Source organism: Pelodiscus sinensis, chromosome 2 (genome assembly GCF_052426305.1).
Source record: "Pelodiscus sinensis isolate ZL-2025 chromosome 2, ASM5242630v1, whole genome shotgun sequence".
NCBI classification, from domain to species: domain Eukaryota; kingdom Metazoa; phylum Chordata; order Testudines; family Trionychidae; genus Pelodiscus; species Pelodiscus sinensis.
In genome coordinates this window covers 21,143,423-21,159,107 of record NC_143053.1, presented here as the reverse complement: position 1 = coordinate 21,159,107, position 15,685 = coordinate 21,143,423, and the positions used below count along the sequence as shown (strand labels likewise).

General features: G+C 41.2%; 1 protein-coding gene across 1 annotated transcript in view; it reads left to right on the top strand.

Moving 5' to 3' along the window:
• FER1L6 (fer-1 like family member 6) overlaps nucleotides 1-15,372 on the top strand; it is a 92,785-nt gene extending 77,413 nt beyond the window's left edge. Inside the window, exons 35-41 of the mRNA XM_006137479.5 lie at nucleotides 668-810; nucleotides 3,082-3,170; nucleotides 6,036-6,134; nucleotides 8,529-8,770; nucleotides 10,450-10,613; nucleotides 11,154-11,254; nucleotides 13,236-15,372. Of these exons, the coding sequence (XP_006137541.5) occupies nucleotides 668-810; nucleotides 3,082-3,170; nucleotides 6,036-6,134; nucleotides 8,529-8,770; nucleotides 10,450-10,613; nucleotides 11,154-11,254; nucleotides 13,236-13,419 (1,022 nt within the window). The 3' untranslated portion in view covers nucleotides 13,420-15,372. The remainder of the gene's footprint in view (nucleotides 1-667; nucleotides 811-3,081; nucleotides 3,171-6,035; nucleotides 6,135-8,528; nucleotides 8,771-10,449; nucleotides 10,614-11,153; nucleotides 11,255-13,235) is intronic.
• The last annotated feature ends 313 nt before the right edge of the window (nucleotides 15,373-15,685 follow it).

Here is a 15,685-nt window from a genome sequence, read left to right as displayed (position 1 = left end):
AATAGCTGATTCTCAGCATTCTTGCCCTAGTGCCGGGGAGCTATTAAGCTTTTCAGATGCACAGTGTCACTGTGGGACTGCAAGATTCTCTCCCCTTTTCCCTGCTTACACAACACTGCCCAGGACAAAGCATAATTTTGTCCACTGATACCTTTGGCGTCTTTCTGCTCCCTTCCTTTGAATTTGGCACTCAAGGGGGCTGCGTTGTTGCCATCACAAGGGAAAAATAAGATTAATGCACAATCCCTAGCACTTATTTACTGACGCTTCCTGGCAGCTCGATGAAATGCCAAATTCACTGTTCTTTGCTTGGATGGAAACTTTTTAGTTAAAGACTTAATTATTTAGAGGAAGAAAGCAGCTAGCAAATCTACTGTTAGAAAAAGCACTAAAATAGGCCTGTATAATTTTGCAAGAATGCATGGGGGGGTTTTGTAATTAGTTTCTTTCGCAGCTCTTAAACTTTCAGTTATTCCTGTGGGTGCTCTTACTTTAAGGAATAAATGTGTTTTATGATATCTCTGTTCTTCCTTGAGACGCATTAAATGTGGCTCTAAACTTAAGCAGGCTTTCAATACATTTCTTTCAAAACTGATAGACCATATTAATAATGTCCTTAATAAGCTCTGATTTGTTCTTTTTTTCTTTCCATTACTCCTTCTTATAGAAGAGCCAGTAGAATCCTATGAACAACTTGCCCTGAAGGTTTTACGTTCCTGGAATGAAATCCCAGGGGTTGGATGCAAGCTGGTTCCAGAACACATTGAGACTCGGGCTCTCTATCACAAGGATAAACCAGGCATGGAACAGGTAAACAAGCCCACAGTGAACGCATGGAATGTGGGAGAGGTTTTCCATTGCTATTTCTGGTACTATCTCAGAGCAGGGAAATCTCACAAATGCTCCTGTTTCCATTGTCGTTTGCACAAAAGAATAAGTGCATAGTTCAAAACTGTCAAATGTGCATATGTACTGTGAGGCAGTTAAATTTATATTTAGGCATCTAAGCAAGAATGATCTGATTTCACTTCAAATGTTCATACTTTCAGATTTTGAGGTTTCTTGTAAATTTAATGTTAACTCTGCATTTGATTGCATTTTAATGACTAGAATCAGAGGGGTAGCCGTGTTAATCTGAATCTGCATAGAAACGAGGAGTCCTGTGGCACCTTATAAACTAACAGGTTTATTGGAGCATAAGCTTTCATCTGACGAAGTGGATCTTTGCCCACAAAAGCTTATGCTCCAGTAAATCTGGTAGTCTATAAGGTGCCACAGGACTTCTTGTTATTTGAATGACTGTCGCTATCTGGAAAGTTCTTGTAAGGGTGCTCTCAGTTTTAACTTTATCATAAAAATTTGTTTTTAGGGAATCTTACCAAGAGTCCTTTTGCTCATATCTGAAAATAACTACTTAGAAATTTGACTGCAGTAAAGCATTTAAGGACATGTTTAAGTCTCTCTGACTTCATGAAGATACAATGAAGACAATGGAATTCCAGCATCTTCATAAATATATTTAAATATATACATGTATTTCATTGGGAAAATATAATTTACTATTCAGTAAATGTTCTGATTTCTCTCCAAACCATCTGTGTAGAGGAATCAGAATTGCTCAATAGGTGTGTCTGGATAAGTATTATTGTTATATTGTGAACAGCTAATGGTGATTCCTCGTTAGCTCACATAGGCTTGCCTCTTTGGGAGCTTAGAATCTACCCTCATTGTTGTAGAGTTCTGCTAATGTGTAACACAATGATAATGATGAGAATCGTGATAGTCACTGCTTTGTTGCAAGATGTTCTTATTTGTGATGGCCAAACCAAAAACGACCTCACAATCTGAGTTCCTTTCAATTAATTATCCAACCCTCCTGAGTCTCCAAAATTGGGCTGGAAAACTCCTAAGAATAAGTTCTCTCGCAAGATTTCAATTGCTACCACTCTTGGCCTGATTTGAAAGTACCACAAGAAACATCTCTCTTGTTGAGGCATTTCACCATGTCCTGCACTGCTAGGAACCCAAGAGTGAAAAGCAAGTGAAAATGTTAAACTTCTGAACATACCAAATCCTATAGCAGGATCAAGTTTGAGTTTGGCTATAGAAATAAAAACATGGTTCTGGTTTAGTTCTCAGATAAACATCTGGCCCCATATATAAACACACATAATAAAGGAAGTAGAAATGGAAGTGAGGCAGGGAGGTTTCCCCTTTGTCCACAGCCTGAAGCAGAATGAATTACAGGACCATCACAAGCCTAGGGTTTAGAGCAATATAGTTCTATTGCAGATTGCAGCACACAATGCAGGATGGGAGGTGGACAGAAGTGATGCACCTGGCCTCAACATAGATAAATAATTTAAGTATAGGGAATGGAAGTCCAAGAACCAAGCACAAATTCTTAAAATATACTTAAAATCTTAAAATATCTTAAAATTTCAACCTCTGTCTGAAATCATAGAGTATTAGGACTGGAAGGGACCTTGAGAAGTCATAGAGTCCAGTCCCCTGCCCTCATGGCAGGACCAAAGACTGTCTAGACCATCCCTGATAGACATTTATCTAACCTACTCTTAAATATCTCCAGAGATGGGGATTCTACAACCTCCCTAGGCAATTTATTCCAGTGTTTGACTACCCTGACAGTTAGGAACTTTTTCCTAATGTTCAACCTAAACAATTCCCTTGCTGCAGTTTAAGCCCATTGCTTCTTGTTCTATCCTCAGAGGCCAAGATGAACAAGTTTTCTCCCTCCTCCTTGTGACACCCTTTTAGATACCTGAAAGCTGCTATTATGTCCCCCCTCAATCTTCTCTTTTATAAACTAAACAAACCCAATTCTTTCAGCCTTCCCTCATAGATCATGTTCTCTAGACCTTAAATGTTGATTCTTGATGTGATCTCATACCACTGATATAGATTCTGTACGTGGAGGTGGGGAACCACAGAACAGACAACTTACAAATACTCTAATGACATGATTGGTATTTCTAGAAGAAAATGTGCTTGTGAAGCCTTTTGAAATTAGCTATTTTTAATGCTGTTAAAATTCTCACTAACTTGTTTCGTTTCTTAAAGGGGCGTGTGCAGATGTGGGTGGACATGTTTCCCAAAGATATGCCTCTGCCAGGACCACCTGTTGATATTTCACCAAGGAAACCCAAAGGGTAACTCACGGTGCATTCCCTTTGTGCTGTCAGTGTCTTGGCATCATCCTGCAAATATTGACTCTTTCAAAGGGCTTGTGCCTCACAGCACAGCAGACAGGTTGTGAGTTTCAGCACAGACTGGCATGTTGTGCTGTAACTAGGGATGTAACAGTAGAGTTGATTAACTGATTAGCATTAACCTATAAGCTTTTTGCTTTAGACTACATGCATTTCCACACCTCCCACCAGTAAATTTTTTAGCAGGCTGGCCAGCAGCCTGGCTTAGTCCTGGCTTGCGATGGGTCCAGGACCTACTCCTCCTGTGGCTCTGCATTTAAAGTATATTAGGAACGGGGCAGGCAGGCAGCCCCGCTGAGTCCTGGCTCATGCTGGGTCTGGGGCCTATCTCCACTGCAGCTCTGCGTTTAAAGTGTATTAGGAGTTAGGTGGACAGGCAGCCCGGCTCAGTTCTAGCTCCCACTAGGTCTGGGAGCTCACCCCTCCCCGCCCCACTAGGCAAGGGCTGCTGCCACTCCGTGCTGCTGCCTCTTTATCAGAGGCAGCAGCACAGGGCAACAAACAGCCAGTCTGTGAGGGGAGCCGGTTTTTAAACCCCTGGCACCCTGTGCTACTGCTTGTGATACAGAGGCAGCAGTGTGGAGTAGCAGGGGGCTCCTTGGGAGTGAGTCCGGAGTGCACTGGCTGCCGGCTCTGCCCCCGGGAACTTTAGAATAGTCAACTAACCAATAAGAATTCATGCGATTACTCGACTATTCAATTAAAACATATTTAACATCCTTAGCTATAACTATCCCATATATAGCCCGCTAGCACAAACTGAAAGGTATCTAGATCATGTTAGCGTCATGTCATTTCAAACAGGACTACAGCCAAGTCTGGATAGGGCAGGTCCAGCTCACACTGCAGTTCAAACCCCTGTAGTCTGGACAGCAAGGCCATATAAATGAGACCCAATGTCTGATGAGAAGTGTAGTTGCAAAACATTAATTAAGCTGAGGAACAATGCCATAGATTCATAGATTTTAAAGGTAGAAGGGAGCATTATGATCATCTAGTCTGACCTCCTCCATAACACAGGATTTAAAATCTTAGCAGTAATTTCTGCATCAATCAATAACTCCAATTACAAAGGCATTCAGTTTTGATTTAAAGACTACATATGATTCACTTAACTGTGCTAAAAAGACCAGAGTACAGGAGGCAGCTTCAGCGAGTCTTAAAGTTATTATTCTTCCACTGAACTCTTAACTCCAACATTATCATTTAGACTCCATGCCACTTGAGCGCTGTCCCATACGTACTATACGTGACTGTTGGTAAAGATCTTCCATCTCATATTATTGTACCTAAGGGGTTTTCACTACTTTGGGCAAATATGAGATTAAGAAGCACAAAAGCAGGCTGCAGAGAGAGATTGGTTTGAAATATTAAGTGTCTCTGTAATGTCAGGCAGATGCATCTCCTATTTTGACATAACACTAAATGAGTTAATCTAGCTAGCAGTTAGTGTTTGATACATAATAAATGACAAATGACAAGAAGAATTCATGGTTCACCGCAAACAAACTTTAATGTGTTATTTTAATATGGGCTTTGTTAGGTAATCTTTATGTCTGGGACAATTTCACAGAAGCAGTGTGAACATTTATGTTCAAACAAAATACAATGCTATTAAAAAAACCCATTATGCTGCTGTCAATACTAATCAAGGTCCATAGTTGGACAAAAAAGAAGATTGTCTAACAAGAGCTTTCTTTATACTAGGATTTTATGAGAGGCGTGTTATCAGTTGTGAATTTTTCAAACCAGAAAGATTTGCACATAATAATATTTGCAAGAACAAAATGTTGCTGTCATGCTGTGGCCTACATGAACACACAAAAATGTAGTTGAAATGTTAATCATCGGAGAGGTTTAGATTTCTGCAAAAGACCTTGACTTTGGAAGATGTTATATGACAATTAGCCTGAAGAGTGGTGTATTGAACTGGTTCAAGACAGATATGTAGATAGGACACACACTCAGGAGCGGCCCGAGGCCGGCTGTAGCAACTGGCGACCCAGGCGGAAGGCGCGATCGATGCCTCCGCCTGCACAGCCATCAATGGCCATGACGTAATCACGGGGCGCCCGGGCCAGCAGCGCCATAGGCGACTGCCTAGTCTGACTAGACTCACGGGCCGCCCCTGCCCACACCCTCACTATACCTGTGTGTTCAGAATGAAAGTAATGGGGAGGAATTAATTCCCTTTCCTGGATAGTGCTATAAAATGTCTCTCCTAGAGATTTCATTTATCCATGCTCCCCAAAGGTGTTTCTGAACAGCATTCTTCCTCCTTTTTCTGCACTAGATTACATCACAAATCATCTACTGTCAACAACAAAATCTCTGAACAGAAGATTGCCTACGTGCCTAAATGGGTTTTGCTCTCTTTGGCAAGTTGCTCAGTATTTTGCGGCTGCTCAGATTATGTTGTTCAGTGCAGTCTAGTCCTGTTTCGTTGCCGCATTTTTGTGATCAGAATTACAAAAGAACATATTCAAATAACCAGTGAGGAATTTTTCCCTGTTCTGATGCTGCCAGTGACAACTGCTGTCACTTTCCTCATGAGCTTAGCAAACAGCCCCTGATTCTGTTATATCATGAGACCTTCCAGTAGGCTTAAGAACCTGATTATGATCCCATTCAAACCACTTTTACATCAATAGAACACTGTGTTGAGAAAGTTACTACTAATTTATACCAGTGTCTGGTTAGACTAAGGACCTATGCGCACTCAGAAAAGATGAACAGAAATTAATTAGAAGGCCTTTTTTTACTGTGAACTGAAATATGCAAAATGTTGGCTTTTTTCTTTTTCAGTTATGAATTGAGAGTAATCATCTGGAATACAGATGATGTAATTTTAGAGGATGAGAATATCTTTACAGGACAAAAATCAAGCGACATCTATGTAAAAGGGTGAGTTCCTCTGGATGTCACTTTTTGCATCTCTTCATGTACTCTTTGACAGGACAATTAACATCTGATTCAAGCCATCCACCAAAGACCAAAGTCATAGAATTTATGTTGTTGTATAAAAAAAGCTATTCTCCTTGTGAGACATTTCTGAGATCTTTGTAATTTGCTGTGTCTGCCAAAATAGCCAGCCATTCTGGAAACTAATTGGTCCTCTTTCACCTTTAAATATATGCTCATTAGCAGAGTTATTAGCACTGCCTGGGTCCTTCAGGGCAGGGGGGTGCAGGAGTCAGAGCAGGAGGCTGAGGGTGAGGAGTGTGCTGGAGTGAGGGTGGGGAACGAGAAAGGGCTGGGGGTGTGGAGGTGTGAGAGTGAGGGTTGAATGTGAGAAAGGACTCGGGGGGGGGGGGGTCCCATCCAACAGGGTGTTCTCTCCCCCCAGCTGGCAGGGACCTTCTTTCCCCCCCAGTGTCTCCCCAGTTGACAGGGGGCTTTTCTCTCCCTCCCATGCCTTCCCCCACATCTGGCTGAGCTTTCTCCCTCTCCTCCCCGGTGCTGCAGCTAAGAACGAGGGGGAAGGGTTTGAACACTGTGTACAGTTTTAGTTGCTTCATCTCGAAAAAATATATTAGAATTGGAAAAAGCACAGAAAAGAGCAACAGAAATGTTTAGGGGGTATGGGATAGCTTTGGTATGAGGAGAAATTATAAAACTGGAACTTTTGAGCTTTGAAAAGAGACAATGAAGGGGAGGTATGATAGAGGTTTATAAGATCATGTATGGTGTGCAGAAAGTGAATAGTGAAGCGTTATCTATTTCTTTATATAACACAAGAAGCAGGGGTCACCCAGTGAAATTAATAGGCAAATGGTTTAAAACAAACAAAAGACAGTATTTCTTTGCACAACACACAGTTAATCTGTAGAATTTATTGCCAGGGATGCTGTGAAAGCCAAAACTATACCTGGGTTAACTGGTATCTGGGTATAACTGGATAGTTTGTGGCGGATAAGTTAATCAATGACAATTAGCAGAGATGGTCAGGGATATAACCCCATGCTCTAGATGTCCCTCGTCTCTGAGTGCTAGAAGCTGAGGCTGGATGACGGGGCATAGACCATTCAAAAATTGCCCTCTTCTGTTCAGTCGCTTTGGAGTACCTGGCATTGGCCACTGTTGGAAGAAAGGATACTAGGATAGGAGGACCGCTGGTCCGACCCAATCCTGACCTTGTTTATGTTCTCAGTGCCATCTTTGAGACTGTTCATATTTTTTAATCACCTTTTTGTATAATGCCACTCATTGGTACTGAGTGGCATTAATTCTGTTGGATGTGGTGCAGATTTCAAATTATTGACTGAAAGTTAGAGCCTGTTAACTGAAGAATTAAAAAAAACCAAATACATTAAAACTCCAGTGGTCCGGCATCCAATGGTCCAGCACTCCTGATGGTTGGCACCATCTGGAACCCGGAAGTGCTCCGGGCAGCCGGGACAATTGGAGCTGCTCTGCCCCTGGCTTCCCCAAGTCAGCCGCTGGTTAGTTTCAGCAGCGGCTGACTTGGAGAAGTCTGGGGCAGAGCAGCTGGGGTGCTGCCGAGTTGGTCCCGCAGCGCCAAGGGGCGCATCCCCCCAGTCCGCCCCAGACCCCTCATAGCCCCCCCTTCCAATAGTCCGGCATATTTGATAATCCGGCACCCCCTGGGTCCTAAAGGTGCCGTATTATCGGAAAGTTACCGTAGATACATTTGTAAATGATTGAATAATAATATTTTAAAGAATAATAATATTTTAAAGAATAATATTTTAGAGAAGCACAATATGGATTTTTGGCACATGATGCATTGTTGGTGATTGTTGGTGATGTATCAGAAAACAGCAAATCACAAGAACATTTAGAGGAAGCAGTCAGCTGTGCTTACACCTGACATCCTTCATACTAGAGCACTTGCAGATACAAATAATTTTGATGACATTAAGTACTAAATTAACATCTGGGAATATCATGTCATCTACCTGCAAAGGCACAAAATCTGCTCATGCATCTTTTGTTATGGTGATTGATAATGAAAACACTCATGATAGTTTGCTTGTCCATCAAATTTGTTTTTAATGATTAGCCATTGGTATGTGGGTAATTAGAATTTTGCAAGTCTGACCTAAGTAGAGCTCATATTATCCTTCTAAACTTTTGTTAGTGATTTTCAGTCATTGAGAGCCTGAGCCATGTTTGAATGGTGTTTTAGGGATTAACCACCACCTCAGCCATCCAGTTGCTCTAACAGTACTTATGAAAGAAAGGGTTGATAACATTTAATTATAAGAAATATTGTTTAATACCCATGGTACAGCCTTCCTATTAACCCTGCTGTATTCACCTGTGTGCATGAGGTAGGTGGCTAAAAGGACTGGAAGAGGACAAACAGGAGACAGATGTGCATTACAACTCCTTGACTGGAGAAGGGAACTTCAACTGGCGCTTTGTGTTTCCCTTCCACTACCTTCCAGCGGAGAAGCAAATGGTGGTCAACAAGAAAGAAAACATATTTTCCTTGGAAAAGACAGAACGCAAAATGCCAGCAGTGCTAGTGCTCCAGGTTTGGGACTTTGAAAGACTTTCTTCTGATGATTTCCTAGGTAAGCAAACAGTGAAGCCAACTGTACTTCCATTCAAATCATCATAGACCTTTATTTTGTAAAAAGTGTTTAAGAAGGTAGCTAAGGCCCAATTGTCAACGAGCTTCCATGAATACACTCAATGGCTAGAATTCCTAACAAATACATGGTTTTGGCTACCTAAATGCATGGTCTGAGTGGCATATTTTTGGAGGCTGAATAAAAGTTGCCCTGCTTACTCCCCATCATAACTCATAGTCACGTTTTTTCTGTAATGTCAGGTAATACTTAATATGGGCCAAAGTATAGAAATCACCAATGAAAAGAACCTATTTAAGTCAATCCATATCTCCTGACAATGCAGGATGTTCAGTTTATTTGCCAGGAGTATATTCTCAACTGCTTTGTACATTTAAGAATAAAATTGCTGTGCCGGCTACATCTAGATTATACTAGACCAGGGGTGGAGAACCTGTGGCCCGGGGGCCGGATGCAGCCTCCGGTTTACCTGGACCTGGGCCCTGACACTCTGGGCTCTCTCCCAACATTGGACAGCCCATACTGGTGCTCCATCACTTCTGCCCCTTCTCCCCCCATGGGGCTGAAGCACACAAAATCTATTAGCCTAGGCCCCCTTAGGCTCTGGGATGTGGGGAATGTCTTTCTTCTTCTCATTCAGGGGCCACATCAGCAGGTTTGGGTGGTGGGTGTTTTTGGTTTGGTTTGGGTTTTTTTGCTTCTCACTGGTTTTTCTGTGGGCTAGTGGCACCCGATACAAAAAAGGTTCCCCACCCCTGATCTAGATGAACAGAGCTCACTGTTAGAAAATATATTCCTGGTCATGGGCAGTCAATAATGTAGGCAAAAATGCCTACATGACCCACTGTCTAAGGCTGTGGCTGCCGCCAGGGAAGTCTGGAACCACGGCACAGCAGCCCGATTCCTCCCGATCCCCAGAGAAGATTGGAACCACCAGGTGGCAGCCCAACTCCCCCCAGCCCTCAGGGAAGGCTAGAACTGCAGTGCGGCAGTCCGGCTCTCCCAGCTCTTGGGGAAAGCTGGAACTGTGGCACAGCAGTCCAGCTCCCCTTGGCCACTGGGGAAGGCAGACCAGCTCAGCAGCCTGGCCACTGAAGGGCAGGGATGTGGGGCAGTGCAGCTTTCCCCAGATACAGGGGAGGTCCTGACCAGGGGCATTGTCAGGGTGGTGTTATCTTTCTCTGTGAACTCCCTTAGGAACTCATATTTGCTGTCTTCCTATTCTCTGTACCATTTATATTGATTTTATTACATACACAGAAACAAAACTAAAATCTAGACAAATCAATAACAAATGTGATACATCCCCTTTCTTTGCCTTTTTTAATAGGAGAGTTATCAGTCCTCATTATAGTAGATTAATCTGTCCAAGTTCTGGTGACAATTTTCAAAAACCATGGTGGATGGTTGCCTTGCCAATATATTTGAGAACTACTACTCAGATCCCTGTAAGAAGTGTTGGGGTATTGCCAAGTAACAGTTGAATAGCAACTAAGTAGGTATATTTTAATAAGGGCCATGTGTTGAATAGCAAAATGAGCCATTAGACACACAGATACTACAGACATGGGAGGGTCATGAAGATGATAGCTAGCTATAAGTTGGTTGTTCTTTGACTGCCTTTATATCTGAAATGTCAAGTGATGGTGTTTTCTCCCCAGGCTCCCTTGAAATGAAACTGAATGAATTTCCTCGAGCAGCCAAGTCTGCCAAGAGTTGCGACATAAGCATGGTAACGGCAACAAGTAAAGAAAACAAGATCTCCATATTTCAGCAAAAGCGGGTCAGAGGATGGTGGCCTTTTGTCAAAGCTGGGGAGCTCACTGTAAGCAGATCACTAATGATTAAAGCTGAGTAATCTAAGATTATTAGAAGAACCTCTTTCATGTACAGATATTCTGATCGGTACTTTGTAAAGAGACAGAAAAGTACTAATCTCACAGAAATCAGTTGAGCAATAATATTTATATTGTAACTTCCATGTTGGAATACCTAACTTTACATGATAGAACCCTAATAATTCAAATAATATATCTTGATTGGAAAGTCCAATGCAAGTGATTTTTATCACTACTAACATTTAGTGGGTGAGCCTTATTAAATTACATTGTTATAGGCTCTTCATATTAACTAAGGAAAGTAAATTAAGAATTTATCCTCATTGTTTGTGGTTGTCAATTCTTGAACTTAATTAATAGACTGTTAATAAATAAAGTTGTTTATTATTCAGCCAACTAATCTAAAATGATGCAGATGCATTTTTATCAATCTCATGAGTGCTAATTGGCTACTAGATGATTATTGATTAATAACACTTGATTAAATATTTGATCAGCTATTAATCCACATTTACTCCTTGCTGTAGGGCAAAGTGGAAGCTGAATTCCATTTAGTCACAGCAGAGGAAGCTGAGAAGAGTCCTGTGGGCAAAGCTCGGAAAGAACCTGAACCTTTGGAGAAACCCAAGTGAGTAGGAGCATATTCACTATGTGAGACAAGAAGGCTAGTGTGATGAGGAACTTAGTAGGAGGGCTCCTTGTGTCTGCTTCTGGCTCTGATACATAACTCCAGCAAAGGCTGTTAGTTTCTCTGAGTCAGTTTGCCCAGATACAAAAATTTGAAGTCATGATATTTACCTAGAGTATCTGACAGGAATATAGGCTTAAATAATTAATATTTGCTAAGTACTTCACAGTTATTATGTTAATCAATATCTGCTGTGTGTGTCATTGCTAACCTATACATCTAGGGGCTTTCTCCTCTATATTAGATATGATGAATTCTTTGCCCATATGTGAAGGAGTGTAGCTGGCCGATATCTATCCACAAGTCTGTTTTGTTTGTATATATCTGGTGTTTGTATGCATAAAATTAGACACATGTCAATGACTGTGCACACTTGACTTTGGAAATCTGATCATATAGGAATTGTACAATTTTATCACATTTATATTCACTTATTCTTTGATGAATTTAAATAAGGCAACATATTTTTCAATGTAAAACTGTCTCAGGTTTTTTTTAAAGTCCTTTCACAGAGCAACAGGTGTGAATTAACTTTTTATCTGACCAAACTCCACCACTCTCAAAAAAATTGCTGGTTCGGGGTTTTGTATTAGAAAAACAGTCATGTACAATAATAAGTTTAGGTTTATACGCTTTAATCTGTTACAGCGACAGAAAGACAAGGAAATTGAAATGAGATTCTCTACCACAGAAGCTTTAAAAAAATCTTACTTGTGGTAATTTTAACTTGTGAAGGATTCCCTTTAATGCTAAATTTTTGCTTAAGTGTTCATGATGAAAATGTAAAGCCAGCACATCATTCAGCCCAACTGTACTGTTATTTCTGATACATAGTAGTACAGATTGAACCTGCCTGGACTGGCACCCCTGGACCCTGACTAGTGCCAGACAAGGGAGTTTGCTGGACCAGAGGAGATCGAGGGTGGATGGAGGGAAACACCAGCCTCCTTGCTGGGCTCCTCTCCCAGCTACTGGGCTCTGTTGCCCCTGACTCCAGGACTCTAGTAGTCTTGCCAGCTACTTGGCCCCACGGTCTCATGACCCTGCAGCCCTGAAGGCTCCAGTGACCCAGCCAGCTCTACAGTCTCTGCTGCCCTACCAGCCCCAAGGACTGTGCTGCCCTGCTGGCTTGGGCAGCCCTGCTGGCTCTGTGGCCCCTCAGGCTCCAGTGGCAAGTGCCCCACCGGCTTTGCTGCCCTGCTGGCCCAAGAGTTCCGCTGGCCCACAAGCTCCACTGCCCCACTGGCTTCACTGACCAGCTCTGCTCCCAGCTACTGGCAACCTCTGCCGCTGGGATTCTCTGGTCCAGCAACATCCGTGGTCCTAACAGACCATGAATGCTACAGGACCAGAGTCCCAGACCAGAGAGGTTCAACCTGTAATAATTCCCAATTTAAAACAGCAATTGAAGTTGCTGTGGGACAACAAAGGTCCTATCACATCAATTAGAAAACCCAAGTACTTAAAAGAAAGTAGATGAATAGTTCATCACACATTTTAAATGGCACACATGACAGTCAGTTGTTTGGTTAAGAAGTTGTTTAGTTCATATTACATAGAGGGTGCGAAAGTACAAAGGAGTGATAACTCTGACGGCTACAATATGTTCTTATACTTGGGCTACAGGTTTTTTTGCACTTGTTCTTTTAAATTAAGATAAAGTGCAAAATAACAATATTTCCTCTAAAGTACAAGTTTTTTCAAGATCATTTGAGGAAATGGGGCAGCTGAAGTAGATACTTTAGCTGATTGAGCTTTTGGTTATTGCTCTGATTATTAGGAACTTTAAGTGGATTTCAAGGTATTTAATAGTTCTTTTATCAGTGACATTTTTGTTACAGCATGAATTTTATAATGTAATATTGTTTGGAAATGTCTGAATTTTCCCTTACCAATTTTTTGTCGTTTCTTTCCCCTTCAGCCGTCCAGACACTTCCTTCTCCTGGTTTGTAAATCCATTCAAGTGTTTATATCACCTCATCTGGAGAAATTACAAAAAATACATCATCATTGCACTGATTCTCATTATTCTGATCATCTTCTTGGTGCTTTTCATCTACACCTTGCCTGGTGCAATCAGTCGTAAGATTGTTGTAGGATCATAGACAATTACATCTCTCCTTGTAACTAATCAGACACGAATACTGCAGTTAAAAATAGAATCCTGACTTCACAACACATTCTGCCAGTTATAAAGATAAGACATAACCATTCATTTCACAAAAATGAAACTGACTCAAAATATTTCAACACTCTACTCCTTTAGCTGCTTATTCAGAAGCAAGCACAAAGTGCATCATTAAGGAACTGCTATAACTGTATTAACTGTTTTAAAATTTGATTCTGTGTCCATTTTTAAATGTGAGCATACAGTCTTTGATACTGCACAAAAACTTTTATAAAAAGTAAATATAATATTAATTAATATCTATATTATCAAATATTGAGAGGGAAATGTTTTCCATAAACATAAGAGCGAGGAAGGATGCCGTGGGAGGTCTTTGCATAATATTGCAACTGATGATTTTAAAGTTTTTTCATGATTTTATATTAATGTACATGATTTTTTAAAGATAGATTGTTCATGAAAATCAAAGGTGAAATTCTCTCCTTTGTTGACATATATACCTTTTAAAATTGCTAAAATAAATGTATTATACTTCAAAATCTCAAATTATTGCCCTTACATAAATAACCAAAGAGGGAGGGAGAAATGAAGAGGTATTGGAAAAGGAGGAAAAATCCATTTTCAGATTTCGTTGGAGAACTGATGGAGAGTTAATGAAGGAGAGAGATGCAGAAAAGTTTGTCCACTAGAAAGAGTTCTTGCGTAAACAGAAAATTGTATAGAAAATAGAATTTGCTCTATCTGCTAGATGAACAGAGAGAATCAAAAAGAAAACAAAGAGAAGCTGGAGGCTGGAACAAGTCATGGGGGATTTTAAAAAGAAGGGGTAAAATCTTGGCCCTGCTGAAGCCAATGGCACACAACTCCCATCTTGGTCCAAAACACAGACCTTTTACGTATTGTCAGACAGGTGTCAAACTAAAATGAGCACATGTTCCCTTGTTGCCTTACAATCTATGAATATGAATAGTTAACAGCCATAAAATCCCCATAGGCTGATAGTCATACAGACATATAATAGATCTGCACTTCCAGAAAATTCATTCCACCATTCTAATGTACAAGTAACAAGCAGAATGTAAGCTCTTTTGGTGGCAGGACTAGCTAATCTTCTTTGTTCAGGAAATTACCTGGCACATGTTTTTGGACACTTGAACATAGCAATACAAATGAATCACCTAGATGCATTCTTGCCATGTGACTAAGATTGAATGGGCAAAGAGCCGAAAATGGGCTCTCCTTTCTTCAAGGTTGATTGGTCCTTCTGTATGAGAGTACGAGGCACATCAGCAACAGTGTGGTGAAGCTTGCACTGTCACTGCTAGTACTTAGCCTATTCTGTGGCATTATAGAGGACACTGGTTCCTGGACAGCCCATCTGGCAAGCACTGATGTCATTTTTAAAAAAGAAAACATCCATCTGCCAGAGAGCAAACATTTTGCTTCTAAAAGGGTTTAAACGCCACGAACACAGTGACAACAAGTGTTTCTTCTGGCTTCCATATTCTAAGTGTGTTATAAACATTGACAAATGGACTTTGAGTGTATGAGCAGTCCTGTTCAAATTAAACAGGTGTGTAAGTGCTCTGATGGACTGGGCTCTTCACCTGGTGTATTTTACCTTTGTATGTTCACGAGGACAACCAAATGGGTGGAGTGTGCACTAGTTACTCATGAACAGGATAAGGAAATGATGCTGTCGGGTACAGCACACTCACTGGCCATAGTGGGAGCTGAGGACACTCTGCATCCCACGGAACAGGCCCTAACCCAGTGTGATACATGCTCGCATGGCATTTGTAATGTGTGCCTCTCACACTGCTAGTTATTATTTCACTGTGTACTTAACTCTGTGTAAATCCTGCTTTGCCTAAGAACCTTGCTGCATCTATGAATCTTGGAATGATTATGATTATTTAACTGAGCTCATTTTGTTATGCATAAATAAAATTATTTTAATAAAAAAAGCTCAGAAGAATAGTTTCTACCATCTTATGACACTCTGAGAGGCAATATGCTGATCCTTTAATCAGAACCTTCTGTTTAATCAGACAACAGGTCTGCTCTTGCTAGATGCTATGTGCCCACATCTCTACTGATTCTAGGACTAGAGTATGATGCGATTATGAACCAGCACGAGAGTATGAATTCTTCTGGCACCCGTGCACTGGTTACCAGGCCCTGGGTATATAGCAAAGAGCTGGTGCTAAGTGTCTGCTTTTTCCTGCCTGGTGGAGGTGGGC